This window comes from Argiope bruennichi, chromosome 6 (genome assembly GCF_947563725.1).
Source record: "Argiope bruennichi chromosome 6, qqArgBrue1.1, whole genome shotgun sequence".
NCBI lineage: Eukaryota > Metazoa > Arthropoda > Arachnida > Araneae > Araneidae > Argiope > Argiope bruennichi.
This window is the reverse complement of record NC_079156.1, coordinates 117,844,238-117,867,707: the sequence shown is the minus strand read 5'-3', so window position 1 is coordinate 117,867,707 and position 23,470 is coordinate 117,844,238. Positions and strand designations below refer to the sequence as shown.

General features: G+C 32.5%; 2 protein-coding genes across 3 annotated transcripts in view; both read left to right on the top strand.

Moving 5' to 3' along the window:
• Window positions 1–23,220, top strand: part of LOC129971357 (protein argonaute-4-like) — a 50,233-nt gene extending 27,013 nt beyond the window's left edge. For both annotated transcript variants that reach the window (XM_056085042.1, XM_056085043.1), the window contains exons 2-6: window positions 6,815–6,861; window positions 8,501–8,551; window positions 12,759–12,986; window positions 18,332–20,830; window positions 22,687–23,220. In XM_056085042.1, the coding sequence (XP_055941017.1) occupies window positions 6,837–6,861; window positions 8,501–8,551; window positions 12,759–12,986; window positions 18,332–20,830; window positions 22,687–22,997 (3,114 nt within the window). In that variant the 5' untranslated portion in view covers window positions 6,815–6,836 and the 3' untranslated portion in view covers window positions 22,998–23,220. The remainder of the gene's footprint in view (window positions 1–6,814; window positions 6,862–8,500; window positions 8,552–12,758; window positions 12,987–18,331; window positions 20,831–22,686) is intronic.
• LOC129971358 (uncharacterized) lies at window positions 1,952–3,468 on the top strand. The gene is made up of 2 exons (XM_056085045.1): window positions 1,952–3,235; window positions 3,266–3,468. Exons 1-2 carry the CDS (start codon window positions 2,827–2,829, stop codon window positions 3,466–3,468), a joined length of 612 nt encoding a protein of 203 aa, XP_055941020.1. The 5' UTR covers window positions 1,952–2,826.
• Window positions 23,221–23,470: the final 250 nt, after the last annotated feature.

The window sequence follows — 23,470 nt, the reverse complement described above, 5'->3', positions numbered from 1 at the left end:
GTACACAGAATTTTAGTAATAATATGAGAGTAATTTTATACTTATTTTTTGGCGATATCAGCATTCACTGATAAAGATGTTTTGATTTTTTTTTTTTTTTTTCAGTATTACGTAGTCACAATTATTGACGATGGAGCTTTCAGTTCAATTTCTAATTGCTGCAAAATTTTCGTCGAAATTTATTTTGAAGTTCCCATTGAGTTTCTTCCTCTTCGCTAATGCTTTTAATTGAGCTGTGCACTGCAACAACTTTTCAATAGTACTAATAATTAAGTTTAAATAATTATTGATTTTAAAAAATTAGAATGTGCACCTAATTTCTTTTAAATGAGATTATTTTGAATAATAATATTTAAGATGTATTTTTAAAGCGAATTTCTGAAGGGGTTTCCTCCCCCCTCCTTTTGTTTTGCTTGTGAATGAATGAATTCTTGAATTTATGATATTAATAAAAATTGTCTGTCTCTCGTTTTTTTTTTTTTTTTTTGAAATTGTATTCACAATTCTTCATTTTAATATAAGCTCTCCTTTTTTTTTTTTTTGAAATTGTATTCACAATTCTTCATTTTAATATAAGCTCTCCTTTTTTTTCTTTGTTTTGTCTCATCCTTTAATGAAAAATGCTGATCGTGAAGAAGGAAGTGATAGTGGTTGCTGATTCATTTGTATTGTGAGTCTAAAGGTTGAAAGAAGTTACTCGGAGCGTTGAACTGCTGACAGAGCTTCTGTTGAATTAATTAAATAAAAGTGGAATTGGATCAGGAAATAAGAGAATATTTTAGAATGAAGTTAATATGGGCTAAATTAAACTAAAAATTAGAAAATTGATTAAGTTTAATCTTCTGACTCCCAATGCGGCTGAGACGGCTAGACATTCAGACATCACTAGCGGCTAAATCACAACACGCTGTGTATGAGACGGACGAGTCCATTGAAAGACGAATTTTTTCGTAGGGACGAGGAAGAGTCTAGTTTTTGTTTACAAAACTGCAGGAGTTCGCAAATTGTGCTCTAATTGGTAGATTTCTTTCTCACAGAATTTTCTATGCTGTATTTGCTGCAACCAATACGTGTTGTTTAGTTTGGTTTATGCGTACTTTTTCGTCTGCTCTTTTTCAAAATGGGGAAAATAAATCTTCCAGAGAAATATAAGTATAAAATAATTGAGATTAATGAAAATTTGGCTGTTTTCCGTATTTCCGATATTATAAATAACGAATTAGCGTGAAGAATTATTAAAATAAGACTTGAAAATCAAGCTTTTATAAGCTACCATAAAATATCTATATGCAGATATACTATATTTATTAAGATATTTCGATGACATTAAACGGTATAGAAATCATTATAATTCTTATTGAATATGCATGTGCAAGAAGATATTTATTTTTTAATTTTATATTAAAATTATTACCATTAGATGTCTATCTGCAAATGCATTGTATTTGTTAAGATATTTTGGATGAAATTAAATGGTATAGAAATCATTTCAATTCACACTTAATATGCATATAAAATATCACGAGGAGACATATTGAATCCTCCAGAAAGTGAGGGTAGATGTTTAATTTACGCTTTCTGCTCGCCTGCTACTAAAATATCTTACTCGGGTTATCGCAAAGTTTCAACTCAAAGAAATTAATAACATACTCTTTGAAGATTCAGATGAATCTGATTTGATGTAAGAGATGAGAACTCTTGAATGATTAAATTTTCTGATGCAGCAATGATTTTAATGAATATGCAAATATACTATTTCAATGATATATTTGAACATCAAATGTGTCTTTTCGTAATTAATAAATTATTATCAAACAGCGGTAAAAAAAGGAAACCGATCGTGTGGAAAATCTAGGTGAAATTATAAAATATTATTAAATTTTGTATACAACCCCTTATTCTTCAGCAGTAATTGGACTACAGGAATAGGTACTCCCCTCGCTGCAAACGAACTCTGGACCGCAAGAAGGGGAAGCGAAATACTTATCTTCTCTCCTTTATACTTTCGGTCGTTTTGTATTGCAGGGGTGTTTGTGCTCCGGGGAAACCCCGGAATTCCGGGGATTTTGAACTTCGATCCCCGGAATTTCCGGGGATCGTCGTTCAAAAGGAAGTAGGAATAATAATGAATTATTTATTTTGATCTGGGTAATTTTGTTTGCTTTGAAAGCAGAAAACGCAAGGTCAGTGTGTGTGGTGAAAACTTTTCCTTTCTTTCTCCAAAGGCAGTGATAATGCGTGAAAAGGGGGGGGGGACTTCTTTTTTGTTCTTTCCTTATTGCGAGTTATGACTCATTCCCCCGGTTCTCGGACATTCTCTTCTGGATTCTTTTCGGCAAGTAGGCGCGGCAGAAAAAAAAGGGGGAGACTTCGTTCGACCAGATGTGCGATAACGTGACTCTGGGTTCAAAGGTCTTATCTCTACTGGCGTGGCGCCAATAAGTAGAGAAGGGGGATTTTTCGCCGTATTAGCTATTTGTCATTGATCGCTTCAGAACTTTTTTTTCTTCGCTGTGTAAAATTTTCGTTTCATTTATTGATGCACGTGTAAATTTTTCGTTTCGCTTATTGAAATATTTTTTTATTTATGTATGCAAGAGAATTTCATTTAGAAATTTCAGCATATGAAACAGAAATTACCCCTTAAAAATTCATATCTAATTAGTTTTACAGCATTAGATCCAGAGCTAAGAGGTAAAACCAGTACAATATTAGCTTTTGAAAAATTATCATCTTTTATGTCCCATATTTTTAGTGATAATGAAAAGTCAAAAGTAGAAGCTGAAATAAGGTTATACCAGAGTGATATTGATAATCACCAAAGAAATGCTCTACACATCTGATGAAAGTGGAAATCAAGTCAAGTGTACAATTGATAAATATTGGTCTAAAGTTTTTAATTTAAAAGATGATTTCACAAATGATTATAAGTATCCTACATTGGCTAAATTGGTCAAAGCCTGCCTTAGCTGCTTCCATGGCCCATTAGTGGAAAGTGCATTCAACTTAATGGATACACTTGTCACTGACTATAGAACCTCTCTTAAGATTGATTCCCTAGATGCAGTGCAGACTATTAAATATGATTTAATGACTTCTAAAGAAACCTCATGTGAAAAATATGGCTCAAAAAAACCAATGACTGATCCAATTCACAAAGATCTCTTACTGAATATGAACAGAAGTTGGAAAACATATCAAGAGGACTTAAAAACATGTATTTCAGATGAGTCACCTATAAAAGTCTGTATTTCAGATGAGTCACCTATAAAAGTCTCTGAAAAACCTTCTACATTAGCAGAAAAGCAAACTGCTTCTACCTCTGCATGTGCAGTTCTCGAGGAAATTTCTTCAACTGTAAATGAGGAAAATAAAAGTCAACCTTCCTGCAATTATGAAGTTCACCACAAAAGAAAGACAAGCCCACAAACATCAGAAAATAAAAAAAAAGCAGCAGAAATTAGATAATTTTTTTTAAAAGAATTAATTCAGGTAATTTAAAAGATTTGCATAAAATGTAGTAGTTTATATGTTTGAAAATTTATGGTTATTAATTTTGCAAAAAAAGTAATTCATTGAACTTTTATAATTAGGTCATTCAATACTTCATAATTGTAATTTTTCATTCCCCCCCCCCTTCTCGAAACTCCAAAATGCCGGTAGTAAGTCCGTAAAAGTTTCAGGGGATTTTTTGGGGTCCCACAAACACCCCTGGTATTGTAAAAGAATAGTATTTCAAAGAACAAAGGAATTCAGAGGGTTAAATTAGATTTTAAAATGTCATTAAATGCATGCATGGAGAAAAAAATCTCTTCCACTGATCTAACTATTCTTTTTATCTTCTATTTGCGTGCATTGGTAAGCAACAACAACAAAAAACTTTAGGAATAATTTTATGCTTTGGTCGGAAATACATATATAAAGTTTGTTTAACTGTGACTTAAGCTCACTGTTGCACTTTTGTTTCATGGTTACTTCTTTGAAGAATATTTTTTATATTTTAATACATTTGTCTATAAATTATTAATGTAAATTATTAATGTAAATTATTAATATTTTTACTGCATGTAATTGTTGTGCAAAAGTTTTTTTACAATATGTCTAGATAATGTTTATTCAATTCACTGTGGACATACAGAAGTGAATGCATTTTATATTTATTTTTAGAAGCCTTCAACATTGAATGGTTGAAGACTTTCAAAAATAAATATAGAATGAAATACACATGGTGTTCCAAAGAATTTGACATTTTCTAATATTGGAGAAGCAACTGTAAAAGTTGACAAGAATTTTTGGAATCTTCTAAGCTTAAAAAAATTACCTCTTAAACTCTGTAATCATGGACGGTTAGAAAATGCACTAGTAAACTTACGTTTATTTGAAATCTGGCAAAATGTGACAAATTATGTAAAATTAGTTGAAAGTGATAACTTCCCAAATTACCTGTAAATCGTTTTTCACTTTTTCCCGAGGTAATACAGATGAATTAATATTTGTGAAGTTTTTTCATATATATTGCAGATCGCTGTAAGCCATTTCTTCAGGAGTGTCAGAGTGATGGCTCACTGTTGCTTTTTTGTGCATCTGATATTTATTAGTTGAAAGAATGTTTGCATTTTTTTAAAGTTTTAAAAGAAAATTTCTTAGCTGAAATTTCTCCAGTAAATAGCTTATGTAAATTTAATTTTTCCGAGAATGAATCCTATTCTGCAGTTATAAGGTGAGTGAGGTATAGTAGGAAATAAAGTATTGGAAAAATCGCATTCCAAATAAGAAATATCCCGTAAAAATTATCAGCTTTTCAAGCATGCCTATCAGAAATTTGTTTTAAAAATGCTGATATACGTGATAATTAAGTCTTCTATAAATTATGCTTTAACCCTTTCTAGGACCTTGAGAAATATGCTTCCCACCAAATTTATCAATCTTTGTATGAAATTATGTAGGTTGGCATAAGTTCTGATAAATTTTTTTAGAAAAACAAACTTAGATGCTTCAGTTTTTTCTCATACAAAATAATGCGTCTGGATTTGTTACTTAATTATTAATTAAATTAAATTTATCTAATACGCTAAATGAATCCCTTTTCTTCTGATTTCAAGCCTCAAAATATTTTTACATAATGACTAGAAAAAAAATGGCCCTTTAAAGGGTTAAGTAAGCAACGCTATATGACCCAGTATACATGACAGAGAAAACTAGTGAGCGTGGAAACAAAATGAAATGAATTTTTATACTTGCATCAGAAAACAAAAATAGATTAAGATGATTGTGACGTTATTCTAATAGAGTATATAGCTTTCTTGGAAAATGTAGTCAAACCATCCATATTCGATTTCAAGAATTTTAATGTCGGAAAAATGAGATTGGATGGGTTTTTTAAATCCTTTTTTTGAAGACGGAAAGTTTACAAAACTAGGTTTCTAAAATTTTCATTATTTAACATGTGCAAACATATATTGAAAGAGGATTCATTGTTAATACAAATATTGATGTGGAAAATTTGAATGAAACATCATATTTATTCTGATCATGTAAAACAATTTGGTGGAATTCACTCAATAAACATTATTGAAGAACTGAATATCAGCACCAGAAGCCCATTCAAAATATCATTTTTTTTTTTTTTTTTTTTTTTTTTTTTTAAGGAACAAAGATTTAAGAGATTGCTGCTAATTACATAAAAATAAAACATAAGAATCTCATTCGTCAGTCAAGTTAGTCAGTCAGTTACAGAAAAACAAATATCTTTTAAAAATTAAAATGCTGAAATTGAATGTGATGTGAATGTGCTTGCTCAACAAACTGAGCAAATCGGGCTTTTTCACTGCTAAAAAAACTGAGTTCCAAAAAATTATTAACGAGAAAATTGAAACAGTTGAAAGAGATAATGAAATTTCTATTACTTACTTTCGTAACCCCCCCCCCTTTTTTTTTTAAGAAATTGAAATGTTAAAGAAGTGACAATATCATATTTCTCTTATTCTTAACAAGACTGTAATGTAAATAATTTCAAATGTCGACTGAAAGTGCTTCAATTAGATTTTAATGAGAAACTTGCGGGAAAACGTTTTAAATAACTTAGCCTTAATTTTTATGAAAAATATGTAGCATTTATTGTTTGCTCTGTGTTTTTTTTTTTTTTTTTTTTTGTCAGTGAATTTCATCATAACTTAGTTCTATAATCAAAATTACTATGTTAATGTTTGTCCTTAATTTGTGCCTATAAGGTGCTTATAAATTGCTTATTTTTTAAGATAAAATTTCACTACTTCACTGGTATCAATTTTTCAATTGGCTTTAAGTTTTCTGCTATCTTAAAATAGAACATTTTTCTTCTATTTTAAGATTCTTTCGTATGGTATATCAAAGATGCAAAATCAAAAACAGTAGTGACAAATCTCTGCAAAAAGTTATTTTAAACATTTTTTTAGACGTTGAACGGAACGCAAACATGCAATTCAATGTAGAAAAATTTCAATGGCGCCACTTTAATGACTTCTCTATTTTCCCGCTTTATTTATCATTTGTTTGGGTTGGCGCAGCATAGACAAAACAATGGCTCTTGCGCCAGAAAAATCCAAACAATCCAATCCTTTTATCATTTGTTTGACATTGGCAGCCTTAAATGGATATGAATCTGGTAGCAAAGAACGATCTTGATTTTTTTAGAATCTTTTAATTTTAAATGCATTAATTTTGTGCTTATTGTGAATCTAGATGAAGCAGTAGCTTGAGGGAAAAGAATCAAAACAAAATTGAATGAAAAATATTTTTTACTGTATATTAAGCAAGTTTATATTGTTCTTTGCAGGTTATTGTAATATCTGATTGAAATGCCACCGAAAGGAAAAGGAAGAGGTATGTTCTTGCTTATATATAACAACTTATTTACGGAATTTTTTTAATATTAAACTGAGTCTTTCAAAAATTTTTGTTTAAAGTATTGGGTATATTAATAAATTTGATAGGTAATCATATATAGTAAGTAGATATATTTTAAATAGAATTGTCCATATAAGTTTTAACCCTTAAATGGGGAGGTACGGTTTACGAGACCGCATTTTCTTTACAGTCAAATTAAATAATCGAATGAAAGTATTAATATGAAAATCAGCCAATATATTCTGCAGATATTTTTCTTGGTGTATAAATATGTTTTAGAAATTTTTAAAATATATTATCATTGAAAAAAGTAATTGCTTTTGAACATGCATATTCTTTTGAAATTACATGTTACAACAAATAATATTTTTGAAAAAACATATATATATATATATATAATATATTTTACTTCTTAAGTCATATTTATTTTTCCAGTATGCAAGGGTATATAGGGAAGGGGGAAAAATGATGGGAAAATTCAACAATTGTTTGAAGGGGGGGGGGAACAAAAACGTGACAGTGAGTAAAATTGACTTTTTTTTTATCGGCATCATTTATTCGCAGAACCTTGTGAACATTCGTAGCATGGTTTTCGAGGGCATTTTAAACATACAGGTTAAGTAATAGTATAAAAATCAGCCTGTAGATAGTTTTCATGTTATATTAATATATTTTAGAAATTTTTCAAAATACATTATCGGTAGAAAAAGTAATTATATTTGAAAATACATATCAGAATCAGTCGAATGCGAACTTTTATCGAAAAAATTTTCTGTACAATTATCCTCATCACTAAAATCACTTTCTGCTTCATTTAAAAGTCCCTGGAGTTGTGCTTCATAACGAGAATCAGCAGGTTGGCTGATATTTCGAGGAGAAGCATTCTTCTAAACCTTGTTTAATACTGGAGCACTAAAAGGGAGTTGCAGTCTCACAGATGTCGAGCCAAAAAAAATTCCTGAAATATTTAAAAGAGCATCCCCTGAAAACGGTTGAAAAATTTCACGTGTAGTGAAGAAGCTACAGGATCAATCCATTTGATTGAGCTAAAAATGGAGTAGGGGTGAAAGAAAGTCCATCCTTAGCGGTCAGAGATACTCCACCTCCCCAGTAAAGGGTTAATAATGCGACCAATAAACTCATTAAAGTAGAATAATATTTCTATTCTGGTGATACAGTTTGCTCCGTTTTCAAAGCGAATAGCATGACATCTCAAAAAATACAAGGCAACATGCAGCTGAATGTTAGGTACACAGAGATAGATGTGAGATGGATTTCCTCCAATATTTTACCTCAAAGTTTGAACCGAAAAAACATTAAGGATGTGGAGAAGAATGAACTCCGGCATAAATGCAACAATAAAGGGATGCATTTCACGGAGTCTCTTGCATTGAATTTATATCCAAGGTCACTTTTACATAGCATTATAATGTCCTTCGTGCCATTATTTGTATAGTCCAGTTAGGTTTTCGTTTCTGTAGTAGGTATGAAATCGAACTGGGAGCAAAGGAGGATTATCTTTGGTGCGATGATTCATGATCTCTGATTTTCTGTTAAATTAATTAATATGTGTAATTACATTTCTGTCTTATTGTTTTTTTTTAATCTCCATTAGGAAGAGGTGGCCCTCGAAGGGATGACCAGCAACCTCGGCAACCACAAGCAGGTAAATTTATTTTTTACTCTCAGTGCTGTTTCCGCGTCGCTCATGCAATGATTCCACTAGCTTGCGGAGGTCTGATGGTAAGGTCTCATCTTCGGAACCAGACGGCTTCAGGTTCGAGACCCGATTCCATCTAAGAGCCATCGTTTAAGCCGGTCTGGTGCACTTCATATCCGTCGGGGCCAAACGTTCTCCCGCTGCTATGGTGTGGAAGTTTGAAGAGGGGGTGCCAGCTCAGGTGTCGTCCTCGTCATCTGACCGCGGTTCAAAATGACGATGTCCGTCCCAAAATAGCCCTGGTGTCGCTTTAAAAACGCAACATTAAAGGATAATCATAAAAATGGAACTCCACAAGGCTGCAAAATTGAAGTTTTTAAAAAATATACAATATAAGTTCTGGTTAATTATTATGTTATTTGGTGTGTTGATTTCGAAAAATAACTTCCATCCCCCCCTTTCATGTCAGGAGTTTTTGTAAAATCGATATCGATATTTTTGCTAAAATCCTGTTTGAAAAGGAATTATTTACACCAGGAGAAAGCTTTCCATCAAATGTTTGTTTACAGTGAGCGTCGTATAAAGAGGTTTTGGTAGGGGAAGTCGGGTTTTTTTTCCCTCCTTGATTTCAATTTGAAGCGATAAAAAAAATCTGTTAATCATGCGGTTTTGAAATAAATCTGTTCTAAAGTATCATTACTGCTTTTTTTTTTTTTTTTTTTTTTCATACCAAAAGTATAAAATCAACTGTCATTTACGTTCAGGGAATGCCGTCTTGTTTTTTATTTTGCCGTGAATTTTTGAGGATTTACATTATTTATAAAAGTGTATTAGCCACAAAATATAATTATTGAAGTGTTTTTCATATGATTATTCTCTTAAAACTACAGATGTGGCGCAGCTTAGCCAAAGATGACTTTTGTGCCATAAAATACAAACTCAGCTCTAAGACTAAAGACGCATTCTTTGAAATTTTTTTTATTCCTTAATATATTTTTATAACTTTTTCTGAATCGAAAACTTTAATTTAATGCCATAAACTGAATTTTATTGAAGTAATTGTCTTAAATCAAACGTTAGACAACTTTTTAGGAGATTAAATAATTTTTCTAGCCAGTACCTGAAAACATCTATCTCATTACTTTATCACCTTTTATTTATTGCTCTGACTTGATTTCGAGAAAACTAGCCATATTTCTGAAATTTCCCGATTTGCTTAAGAACTTCATACGTAGCTACAATTTTCATTAATATGACAGTAATTTTAACTATCTGTTAGTGCATCAGTTTTTTCCTCAGTAGTCAGAAAGCATACGGGAAACATGTGCTTAGAAGAAGTCACTCAAAATATAAAAAAATATTTGTTAGGATTTAGGTTCAGCATATTATCGTGCTTTTATTATAAAGGTTGCTTTCCAATCACAAGGCCAGATTTACACGCACTTAATTTACAGGGTGGTCATAAAATAACTTTCCTTGTTTGGCGACATTGCAGCTAAAACGAATGAACGAAATGAGACCACTTTTCATGCACACATTTTGGAATGGAAAGATAATTTCAGTAGAAAAAAAAATTAGTATATAAAGCTGCCGCTAGGAGAAATACTGGCGCTGTGGGAGTACAGTTATGAATGAATTCATGAAATTTACAGAAAATTATCATTTAATCATCAATATTAGTGTCCCTTGTACGCCGTGCAACATTTTCAATATACTGACCTTCCCTGTGTACAGCATATTGCATACGGTTTTCGATGTTCATGACAACCCGTCTTATGTTCTGTTTCAAGGCATGCAGGTTTGCTTAAAAGCCGCCTCGGGATTACACTGTCTAGTGTAGAACAATTTTACCAGTAAAGCACGCTGAGATAAGGTAGGGCTCAGATTAAGAATAAGTCAACAAACAAGTCGAGAACGAACTGCTTACAGGTCGTTTTTTTCCACAAAGAAGGCATGGCGCTGCTGTCACGAACGCACTATGAATTTTACATAATCCATCCTAAAATGCAAATTTCCTCGTTTACACGCGATAGCAGCGACTAGTATTTCTCCTATCGACAATTTTTAATGTATATTTGCTGAATTTATTTTTCCATGCCTTCACAATCTGTATATGAAATGCATTTTTATTTCGTTCATTCGTTTTAGCTGTTGCCAAACCGGGAAAGTTACTTAATGGTCACTCTGTTCTTTCAATATTAAAGCATAAAATTAAGTTCCACAAGCAAGTCGGCTGAGTGCGTTTACGCATATAAGTTCTTAGTGAAAGGCGAGAGAGTCGGAGAAAATACATCGCGATACTCGGATTGGATGACAGCGTATCCTCATTACGTCACGTTTAGAAGAAGCGCAATTCACAGTTAACAATTTCTGATTTGTATTTGAAGATTGATTGACATTTACTATACCATTTTCTTCTACTCTAAATTTTAAAATTCAATCTCCATGGTGCATTGATTATCAGTGTGTGCATATTTCATGACTGTAAATGTGATGGATTCATATGTACACAAAAATATTCTTTTAAAAGAATAGCAACTTTATAACTTTCTGGCAATGCATCCTAGAGAAGCATTGTGAACTTCCTTTCATCCTCTGTTTCTTATTCTTATGATCTATCCGGCATTACCAGCTCTTACTGCAACACTATGAATTATTTCTCCATGGGCAAGAGTGGTGTCTTCTCTCCCCTCAGCTAAGGTAGGGCAGTCGTTGGATTTGCCGTTACTCGAAAATGCAAAGCCGAGTTTTACGAATTATAATGGTTTACTTTCTACTTGTACGAAGTATGAAAAGAGAAACTGCTTCATTGTATACTAAGAAGAAATTATCGGAAGTAAAAGTAATCTACCTCGTATCGGAAGTAAAAGTAATCTACATTGATGAATCGCCTTATTTCAGACTTCCCGTATTGGCAGAAATCATTTTTAGAATTGTGTCAGTCCGCGAACGCTGAAATTTATGAACCCACAGAATTATATAATTATTTACGAGACATATAATTACTAACTTAATAGCTATGTCAGCAGTTTGATGGGTATTCTCTCACAATTGGCTGGCTCTTGTATCAAAGCGTGAACACTCTACAGATATATTTAATATTCCAAGTTATATACTGAATTGAATTTCCCGTGTCGATCTCTCCCCTTGTGAGTATTCGTTGTATTTTTAAATGGTATGAATTTCTTTTTTAAAAAATCACGAATTTGCTTACTAAATAGTTAATGGGAATTTAATTCCTTGATTTATAATTCAATACAAACCTTTTAAGAGCGTCATAAAAACTGAAAGGCGAAAAGCTGAAAACGACTAAAATTTCTGCTTTAGGCGGATAATTGAGACAAATATGTTAACTTGTCACTACTGATATAGATAACGACAGAATATTTATTGGCTCTTTCCTTTAGCATAACACGAATTAAGGGATCACAAAAAAAAAAAAAAAAAAAAAAAATTTAAATATATTAAAAATTTTTAAGTATATTTTAAAATGTACTGCTGATCTTATTGAGTTACCGTAACGTTTGCTATTTCATTTCATAGGTCCTTTAACTAATATAGCTTTTTTTTTTTTTTTTACACAAATGTTTTCAACTCATAACAAAGTTTTATTTAGACACTGAAAACCCATATCCCAACTTTTCCATTTTTATTCTGTGACATATTCGGTTACAAAGTCCTGTTTTAGATTACAATTGAACAACTTAAACCTGTTGTGCATCTAAATACTTTTCGAGACAATTCGACTGGGCTATGTGCGCTAGCCCTACAAGCGTTGAGATAAAGTGTGCAATCTTAATTCAACTATAATTTTATGACTTAAAACATCGTTATTGAAAACCATATTTACTTGAGATTTGTTGCGTCAAATTCAAACAGTTCAGTCATTTTTATACAACAGACCATTTGTGCAGCATTTAATTTTGAAATAGTACGGCATTCGTAGTTCTGATTGCAATTTTCACGAAAACAGACATATTTCTTTGTATTTTGAAGGTTTTGTCTTAATGAATTCGGTCGTTTCAACGTACTTTTCAAAACTTCATTCGCATATTTTCAATTGAAATGCTATTGCTCATTATGGCTTCCAGTTCATTAAGTTATAGTTAGAAAATATCCATTCCTAAATAAACCAAAAATGTATTTTACTGATTATTTTTGTATCTATTTCCGTGTCATTTTTGGTATATTTATGCTACTTCTTTTTAATTAGGCCGAGGCGATGCACCACGGCAGCCTCAAGCTCCACCTGGTAGAGGGGAAGCACCCCCATCTAGGCAGCCTCAAGCTCCACCTGGTATAGGGGAAGCACCTCCATCTAGGCAGCCACAAGCTCCATCTGGTAGAGGGCAAGCACCACCATTTAGGCAACCACAAGCTCCACCTGGTAGAGACGATGGACCACCTGTAAGACAGCAGCAAGGTCCACCAAGCAGAGCCGGTACGTATTCTGGAAAACCTGATCAGTTTGCTCATTCCAGATGATTCTTCTGTTAAATGTGGATGTATGTATGTTCAGCTGTATTAAAAAATCATCCATCAGCGGTGGCAGTTCGATTTATAGAGTTCCAGGTCTGTAATTATATTTTTTTTAAAAATTAACTTCCTTTTTTGTGATTTGCAGACTTAGAGTGATTGATGATTTATTTTTAACTGCTCTGTCTGACCGCAGTTTAAGTGTATAATCAATTATTATTCTATAAATTCCAAAGAAGATGTGAAATGCAAAATTGAAACAATATTTGAATCGCCCAATTTAAGAATTTTAATTTTGAGCGAAAATTTTTCAGATATTTGTAAATGCAAATCCTAAAATTTCGAGGGAAAGTTTTTCAGGTATTTGTAAACGCAAATCCTAAAGTACTGCTTAAAATAGAATAATTGTTGTGGCTGGGTGCATGGAATAATTTAAGTTATGTGTAGAATACTTCTTAAATTCCTTTACGACCGTTTTCTTAACATTACTCTACAACACAGAAGTCTGTTTCATGAATAGGCCTAGATAACAAATCACTTATTCTCGATGTTCCCAACATTATTCCATATTGTTGTTCCAATATATTCCATATTGATGAACTTGTAAATAATTTCTTTTCAGCCTGCATTTCTGTCATTTTGGATACTGAATTCCTTCATCGGTATTTTTTTTTTATTATTACTATTTATTTTTTATTCATTAAATTAGCATATCTCAGCAATATAATCATTTCACACACTAAAATAGCTCGTGGAGAAACAACAACAAACCATAGTATGAAAGCCTGCACCTTATTCTAATGAAGACCAAATTATTTTTGTGCAATCAATGTTTAGAATCTTCTTTTTGTCCCATTCGGTTTCTAAGGGAAATCATGTCTGTCCAACATATAATGTCAGAATGCCCAAATTTCAATGCTCAGCATTTGCTATTTTTTCAAAACGCAAACGCTCCATTACCTTTCTTACTTGGTTAGACACCACATACTCAAATTTTTGAAATTTTTAAAATCTATCAAATTTTATGCCTTTGTGTTATGCTAAACTTGTGTGTTTTTCAGTACTTTTGTACACTATTCGTTTCTAATTATTGTACATTGGTATGATTTCAACCCTGGTTTGGTGCAGCACAGTTAAAACCATAGCTCCTGCATCAGAAAAATCCATACAAATTCAAATTCTTGTGGTAAAACCCGAGGGGGGGGTGTAATATTGCAAAATAATAAATATAAAAAAATATACAAATTCTGTGAATTAAAGATATAGGTTTATGTTAATATTATGCCAAATATTGATAATTTAACGTTTTGCCAATTATATGGTTAGATTTATATTTGTTTCTTTAAATTTTCATAATTATTAAAATGTTTATAATCAATGAAATTATAAAATATATTATGTTGATAAAAACTTGATGGCACATTAAAAATCCTGAGTCATTCATTCGCCATCTTGGATAGACGGCTCAACCGTTCATTTTAGAGCATTTAACTAGACCTCTGAGAAAAAACACCAGATGATAGCAAAAAGTATATGTAATAAAATATATTAAGTAAATAATAAATCAAGAGTAGTAACTTTTGAAATGCTTAAAATTTAACAGATTAAATAAATTCATGAGTCAGCTGCGTTACCAGAGTTACGGCAAAAGGCGCCATGACTCCACTCAGAAATAAATTAGTGTCTGCTAATCAAAGCAACCAATTTTTGCCTATGATTTATTGATTGTCATGATTAATAGATGTTGTAAGGCTTTTGGCAATGTTTTCATATCAATATTTGCTTTGTAAATTGTTCTCCTTCTGATGAACTGTCTAAGGCAGTATTAGTTTCAATAAGTCAATTTTATAATATTTTGCACAGTATATAATTTTTTGTGACGCGTAGAAAAGAAAATTGGAGAAGAAAAAAAAGGCACATTTCACGAAATCCTGAAAGAAAAAAAAAATTGGTATTAGTTAAATTAGTATTTAAAAAATATTCTGCAAAGGGAATTACAGATGGTATATCCTTAACTTTTATACCAGCTATTGCCATAGATAAATATGGAATAGCTAAATTAACCGTAGAAAAGTAGAATTGGAACTAATATCTATATTTAATTACAAAACGGAGTCTGGTGTTTTTATGAAGTCCGATCAGGGCGTAAGAGTTAAATGCTGATAAACTGTTTGAAGAATCGAATATAGGGATGGGAATAAAACTGGTATGTCAGCAAAAAGTCGGCAAATTTTATCGATGTTTTCAGGAAAATTCATTAAAAAAAATATCTAAAAATCATGGAAAATTGCTGACGAGATCATCCAGTGCCAATCTTGTGCTCGATCGGCGATTTCGTGTTATCATTCTCTGCATACCTATCTAACAACAACAACCCGTGTTATCTTTTTTTCAAGGATTTGGCGATTTTTAGAATTTTATTGCGATAAGTTGGCGAACGTGGCAACCTTAATAACCATTTAAATGATGATATTTTCCCATGGTGACAGTAATGTTGAGAGAAGTTTTTCCCCTCTATTTTTAACTCACTGAAGTCATAACTGGTTTATTTAAAACTAGGGTTTGTACAAAACCCGACTTTTTGAGAAACCGGTTTTCGAATTTTTGCCCCCCCCCCTAAAAAATTAGGAAAAATAAAATATTTTTCCCTATTCTATTTTTTATTTTATTTTAATTTATGTAAAATAACAAAAAACGAAATCAATATCAAAGACAAAATATAAAAAACAAAATTAAAGATTACATACACATATTACTTACACAAAATAACGAAAACTCAAACAAAAACTTTAAATAATATTTAGACTATTTTCACTAATTTTAATTTCTTCTAAGAAAATATGATTTTAAAAGACATAAAATATCCACTGAACGGTGGCTAGGTCTCGTTCTTATTTTGGACACAATATTGCCTGAAATTGAAAATACTCGTTCCTAGTTTGGCATCAAATTTCAAATCTTTTTTTGTTCTTTTATTCGTTTGTTCAAATAATGAAAATTCAGCTTTCAGTGTCTTTGGATTTGTAAATTTTTCTTCAGGGTCTTCAAGAAACTAAACAATTATATTATTTCCGACAATTATTTTATGAACTGCTTTCAAATGACTATGTAGATTGCTCGTAGAAGATCCTTTGCAGCTCAACATTTTATTAAAATGATTTCAGATTGCCTTGTCTATCCCGAACTTTTTGAAGCTATCCCAAACTTCCGACTTGCTCATTTTTATCTAAAAATGAAATTAAAGTTATTGAATAAATATTTTTGACATTTATTTTACAATTTTATTAATTTAACTATTAATATTAATGCAATTTAAAATAATCTAATCTACACATTTTCTAATTAATGCAATTTAAAATAATCTAATCTACACATTTTCTAGGAATTTTGAAAAAAAAAAAAAAAACACTTCTTAATCTAATTTTGATGGTTGCTAAAGACATAATTTATGTTAAAACGTTGCAAAAGAAAATATGGAATATTTTAACACCCTGTATTTTATTTAAAATTCCATTAAACAGAAGCCAGAACTTCTTATTTTTCTCTAATTTTTGATAGAAGAAATTTATATAATAAAATTTAAATTTTAAAATGTAAAATAGAAAATATAAACATAAAAAATTAAACATACTTAATACTTACGTTATTTTTACCAAATATAACAACTTTATATTTTGGTTTTCAGTTTTCACCTTCACAATATTAAGCAAACCTGTCGTGACTCGAGACGGATAGGATTCTGAGACCACATTTCGACAACGCGGAACGATAAGCACATTTGACTTTGGATTTTTCACATTAGATACTTTTTTAGTTCTATTTTTTTTTTTCACGTGTATGTGAGTGTTATGTCATTTCTGACAGCATTTTATTTTAACTGAATATTTCGTATTGATATGGCTAGTTCAAGTGGTGTAAAAAAGCTTTCAGGAGTTGTACGAAATTTTATGATATCATTAAATACTGTGATCAAGAAGCAGAAAATGGGGAATTATTTATTTCTTTCACACGTTCTTCGAAACGAGCCGGTCAAATTGCTGACGTTTCTGTTAGTGCCGACTTTACCGATAGACAAAACATCCGACGAGAAGCAAGAAATGAACTTTATCAAACTTTTATTTCACGTAGAAAAAAAAAAAAGTCAAAAGGGATGTTCATGAAAAACATAAATTGACGAATTCGAGGCGCAACTGTGCTGTGCACAAGCACTGGCCTACACAACTTGCAATGTTGAAAAAATGCGTTTGCTGCCCGTTGCATAGAATGAATAGCAAATCAAATAAGTTCAAAATTAATTTTTACATAATAATATGAATTCCTATAACCGGTTTTCGAATATGACAAATTTACTTTAAAAACCGGGTTTGAAAACCGTCAAACTCTGTTTAAAACCAAGTGTTTTTATTATTTTAATAATTATTTCTAATATTTTACATTTTAAATGTAATAAATAAGCAACAGTTATGTTTACCTGAGTCATCTGTAAATTAATGTCTTTTTCTAGTATTGTTTTTAATTATAAATAGAATTTAACTTAAAAAATTAAATTATCTGTCTAATCAATGCGAACTAAAATTAAATTGCTGCTAAAGGGTTGAAATAATTATCTGAGAAACTCGTCAACAGAAGATAAGATTTGAATCTCTCATGCTTTGTTTCAAATTTTGTACTTTATCAATTCGTTCACCGATGATGTGATTGAAGATTTTGCTGTATGTTTGATTCTCTCTCTGTGCAGGGATTTTAATTAGCCCTTTATATGATTATATTTCCTTTGTGAGGTCCTATAAAATATATTTCTTTGAAGCTTATCATTATACCATCTATTATAATAATTAAACGCTCTTATTTGCATGTAAAGAAATCATTATTTAATATTGATAATTTTCTAGATACTTATTACTTTAATCATGTTTTCAATTACACGTATTGAAAATAAGTAAATAAAACAATTTCCATGAAGTTACTATAATAAGAAAAATAACATCTTATTAAAAATTTTGTTCATATTTTTAATAGTTAAAAATATGTTGAAAGGTGCATTTAAATTGGCCACTTGGCAAACAAGCAAGAACGGGGGGGGGGAGGCACGATGTGCACTACCTCAGGCGCCAATCCACCACTGTCTACTAAAGCTATTTAAAATATGGTATTGAATGAGAGTGAATACAGTGTTTTCATAATAATAAGGATAGCATTTGGCATGCAATAAATGAAATGCAAATGTTAATATTTTTCTTTGATTGTCAATATATTCTAGTGAACTTTGTTTAAATCAAGTTGAAATAAAGTAATTTACCTCCTTTTTAGGCCAACCTCCTCCTGGGTTTAGTCAGCCAGCACCAGTACAAGAACCGCCTGCTCCCCAACGCGAAAGAAAACCACAGCCAGTTGATACAGTTACTACGTTAGGAATAGAACTGAAACATAAGTTGGCTCTTACGCCAGCACTGCCTGCTAAACCTGCTCCTGGAAAACTCGGGCGACCCATAAAGCTGATTACAAACTGCATCCCTTTCCAGGCTCCTAGTGGGACTGTATACCACTATGATGTCGAAATTGTCAGTAAAGGGCACAGCATGACAACAAAACAGCCACCACCAAAACCACCAGCCGCGGAAGCCGCAGCGAAGGAAGAAGATAAAGATAAAAATAAAAAATATCGCTGTTTAAGTACCAAAAAGAATAGAGAGATCATAAATCTTCTGATAGACACCGATGAAAAATTTAGAGGCCGTCATCCTGCATATGATGGTATGAAGAATTTGTACGCAAGGGAACCTTTAAAAATAGGCAAAGAACTGAAATGCAATGTTATTTTGGAAGATGACGATAACCCAGGTAATCCGGATGATCCTCGGGGTAGGAGGAGCGAAACTTTTGAAGTAATAATTAAACCTGTTCAAAAGACAGAAACACAGGACTGTGCTATTAGTTTAGATCCTCTTCATGCCTTATTTGCTGGTAAGGTCACTTCAGTACCACAAGAAGCTGTTATGGCTATGGAAACAATTCTCCGACATGGACCCTGCAAACGCGCTACTCCTATTGGTCGATCATTTTTCTACCCCCCAGCGCCCCAAGATATTCACCCTCTTGGTGGTGGATTAGAAATATGGTTTGGATATCATCAGAGCACTCGTTTGGGCCAATGGAAGCCACTGATTAACATTGATCTAACAGCTACTGCTTTTTACCAGAAAGGTCCTGTTCTGAGGTACATCGCTGACTTTTTGCAGATAGATCTTCGTCAGTTACAGCAAGGGGGAAGTCTTAAAGACCGTGACATTACTAGAATAAGCAAGGAGCTAAAAACAATGCGCATCGAGGTGACTCATTTAAGGTACAGAAGAAAATATCGTGTTATAAAATTGACACAAGAGAGTGCCAATGCAAAGATGTTTACTGCTACAACTGCAGATGGTCAGAGTGTGAGAATGTCTGTAGCGCAATACTTTGCTCAGAATTATACAGCCTTGAGATATCCCCATCTTCCATGCATTCAAGTTAATCCAGAAAAGAAAGGAATATTCATCCCTATCGAAGTTTGTGAGTTAGTCGACGGACAGCATTGCAGGAAAAAATTGGATGATAAACAAACTGCTGAGATGATCAAGTTTACTGCAAAACCACCTAAATTGAGATTCGATAAAATAAGAGAGGCCATTAGATCAGCCAAATTTAATGAGGACCCCTGCGTTAGAGAATTCGGCATGAAAGTTTCTACTGAACCTTTATCTTTGGACGGAAGGGTTATAGAGGCCCCAAACGTTAGATATAACGATGATCGCAAGGTTAAACCTCGAGACGGCTCCTGGGACATGAGGGGTAACCAGTATTTACGAGGTGCTGACATAAATACTTGGGTATTGTTAAGTTTTTCGAATCCCCGTTTTTGTGGGTATGACGCTTTAGAACGTTTCGCAAAACTCCTGTGCAACATTGCATCGGAACAAGGCATTGAAATAAGTCGTCCAGCAGCAATTGATATTATAGATACTCGTCGTCCAAATATACAAAACATTCTTACGCAAGTCCAGAAAAAATACAATGCTAATTTAGTAGTAATAGTTGTTCCTGGTAGCGATAAGGTTTTATACGGAGAAGTCAAGCAGGTGGCCGAAACCATGCTTGGTCTCGTCACCCAGTGCATTAAAGACAATAACGTCGCCAGAAAATGCACCCCGCCACTAGTCAGTAACTTATGTCAAAAAATTAATGCTAAGGCGGGTGGTGTGAATAATTCATTAACTCCTGGTGAAACACCTGCCATTATGCGAAAGCCCGTTATTATCATTGGGGCAGATGTGACACATCCGGGACCTTCAGTTGAAATTAAACCTTCCATTGCTGCTTGTGTGGGTAGCTTGGATGCTTATCCTTCCAGATATGCTGTTACTCTAAGCGCGCAGACAAACAAGAATGAGAAGAAGGAAGCAATAGAGATAATTTTAAATTTGAAAGAAATGGTTTTGGAGCTTTTGAAAAAATTCTACAGACACACTAGAGGACGTAAGCCTGAAAAAATCATATTCTACCGCGACGGCGTCAGTGAAGGCCAGTTTGATCACGTTAGAGAGCATGAGGTGAAATCCATCAGAGAAGCTTGCAGAACGTTAAGTCCCGACTATCAGCCAGGAATTACTTTCATTGTTGTTCAGAAACGTCACCATGTCAGATTTATGCCCCAGGATGAACGGATGGGAGCTGGCAAGATGCGAAATGTCCCTCCCGGAACTACTGTTGACAACACTGTAGTGCATCCCCTGAACTTCGACTTCTTTTTGTGCAGTCACTTTGGTTTACAAGGTAAGTCTACATTCATTTCGAAAGTCTCTTTGGCAAATAAGTATTCATTTGCACCTTTGAGCTATATAAAACTTACTTTTTGGAAATTATATTTGTGCACGCTTAAAACCTTTTTGAAGAGTTTAAGCCGGCATAGTACACGAAAAATCATGAGGGGGAAAAAAAATCAGGATTTATTTGATTGCTTCATATGATATATTGAGTCTTTCTAAATGTGCCTGCAAAATGTTAGAGCTCTAGCTTTATTTTTTATTAAGTTATTGAAGAATTTTTGATGCATGGCAGGAGAGTAAACAATGTTGCCACGCCCACTTTTATGCGTATTAATTTTTTTAAAGGTGTTATGATAATGATTTGTGAAGTTTCGATCTTTCGTTAGTTTTTCTTTATATCTTCAGTACACAAATATAATATGTTGTTACAATAAATTTTTGCATTTTTTTAACTTTAGAATACATAAATTTAGAATACATAACTTGAATCATATTTTGTAAAAGTTAGAGACAAATTGGATAATTTTATATTATGATTTAGATGAATAAAAACTTTAAGTGAATTTTTCTCCATGGTATGTTTTTGCTTATATGCTACATTTCAAAAGCCGAAGGCATTCTTAAAAAAGGAGGTAGGGGTGCGAATTTTTTTGTAAATGTTCAGAAATATGTTTTATAGAACTTAGTGTGGAATTAGCTTTAAAGTGTGCAGTAATTTTTAAAAAAATATGTCCAAAGTCAGACTTTCTGTATTTTTCATTTTTTTCCCCTTTAAAAATAAAAATTAAATAATGTTGACAGGAGGAAATCTATACTAAGAATTATGTAGTGTATTGCCTCCTGAAAAAAAATTTGGAGAAACATCTAATATTTTAAAAAAACCTTTGCATTTTTAAAAAAGCTCAATTTTTTTTAAATTTTAAATTATTTCAAAAAAGTATTTAGGGGAGAATTATTATTATTATTATTATTATTGAGAATTAGTATTGAAACCAAAAATATGTTGAGCATTGTAATATTATATTCAAAATTATTAACGCATTATTCAAATTGTACAGTTTTTTCGGGTGTATTTTGCCTTTTTTTTAAGAATGCTTACTTGCAAACAAATGGAGGCAAAATTAGTGCAGAACTAAAAATTAAAAATGAAGAGTGTATACTTACATATAAAAAATGCATAGGTGTGTAGGGCAGGCAATTTTTGAAGGTTTTTTAAGTAATAACCCTCTACACTCAGATGCCATTTTAACTTCGATGTTTTAAAAAAAAATGCAGAATGGTAAAAACTTGTTAATTAATCGAAATAAAATCCTTATGCATTTAATAACATTTCCAAATGTAAAAGTTAAAAATGTTAATGGATATGGTGGTTTTGTAGTTGCAGAAAGTTCAAAGCAGAAATAATTTTCGTCGGCTCTGTTTACTACAATATTGACCAATATTGAGAATTAAAATACTCAACAGCATGCAGCTTCTAAATAGTTAGTTAACTTATATTAACGTCCCATCTTTAAAGCGACACTAGGGCTATTTTGGGACGTGTCTCGTAATTTCGAACCGTGGGCAGATGACGAGGACGACACCTGAGCTGTCCTCCCCTCCAACCTTCCACACCACACCAGCGGGAGGACGTTTGGCCCCGACAGGTTTAACATGCACCAGGCGCGCTTACACGACGGTTCTTCGGTGGAATCTAGTCTCGCATCTGAAATCCTCCTGTTCTGAAGCCAAAGCCTTACGACCAAGCCACTGCGGCGCCGCAGCTTCTGAATAGAAATGTTGATGTAACCAAACCATATTAATCTAGATATGCATATTCCGTTTCTTGATTATTGTTTTTAACATCTGCTTTTTTCGTTACAGGTACTAGTAGACCTTGCCATTATACTGTCTTGGAAGATGACAATGACTTCACTGCAGATGATCTTCAAAAGTTAACATATTACTTATGCCATACGTATGTCCGTTGCACCAAGAGCATCTCAAGTCCCGCTCCTGTGCAGTATGCCCATTTAGCTGCGTTCCGTGCGAGACAGCACCTGTTAACAACGATGGATGAGTCTAGTGCCAGCAGCACATCGTCAGGTTCGTCTAGTTACCATCCTTTACCGGAAGCCGTCACGAGAGCCATCAGCATTGTCGACGGAATGAAGGACACTATGTACTTTGTGTAATGCGCCGTTAAGCGAACGCCTTTTTTTTTCTTCTGTTTATTAAATCTTTGTTTATTTACCATCTAATTGTCAAAATTAGATAGATTTAAAGAAAACTGCATCCGAAATTTTTAAATCGAATTGATTTTGGATTTTGATTTATTTTTTATTATATGGTTATAGTTTTTTTTATATGGAAACACTGATGCAAATCGTTGAATAAAATGTTGAATTTGTTTCCCCACTTCGTTAGTTTTTTTTATAGAAAAAGTTACGATTACACGATAAGGTTATATAGATAAATACAGTAAAATATCTCATGATTTGCACCCAAATAACGAGAAGAGGATAGTGCGAGAACGATCATACAATGTTATCGGACTTAGAAAACTTTTTAGGGCTTAATATTTACCAGGCCGGTCTAATCGATGACATCTTTATGATCACTACATTGATATAGGCTAGGGTTTATACAAAAACCGTCTTTTTGAAAA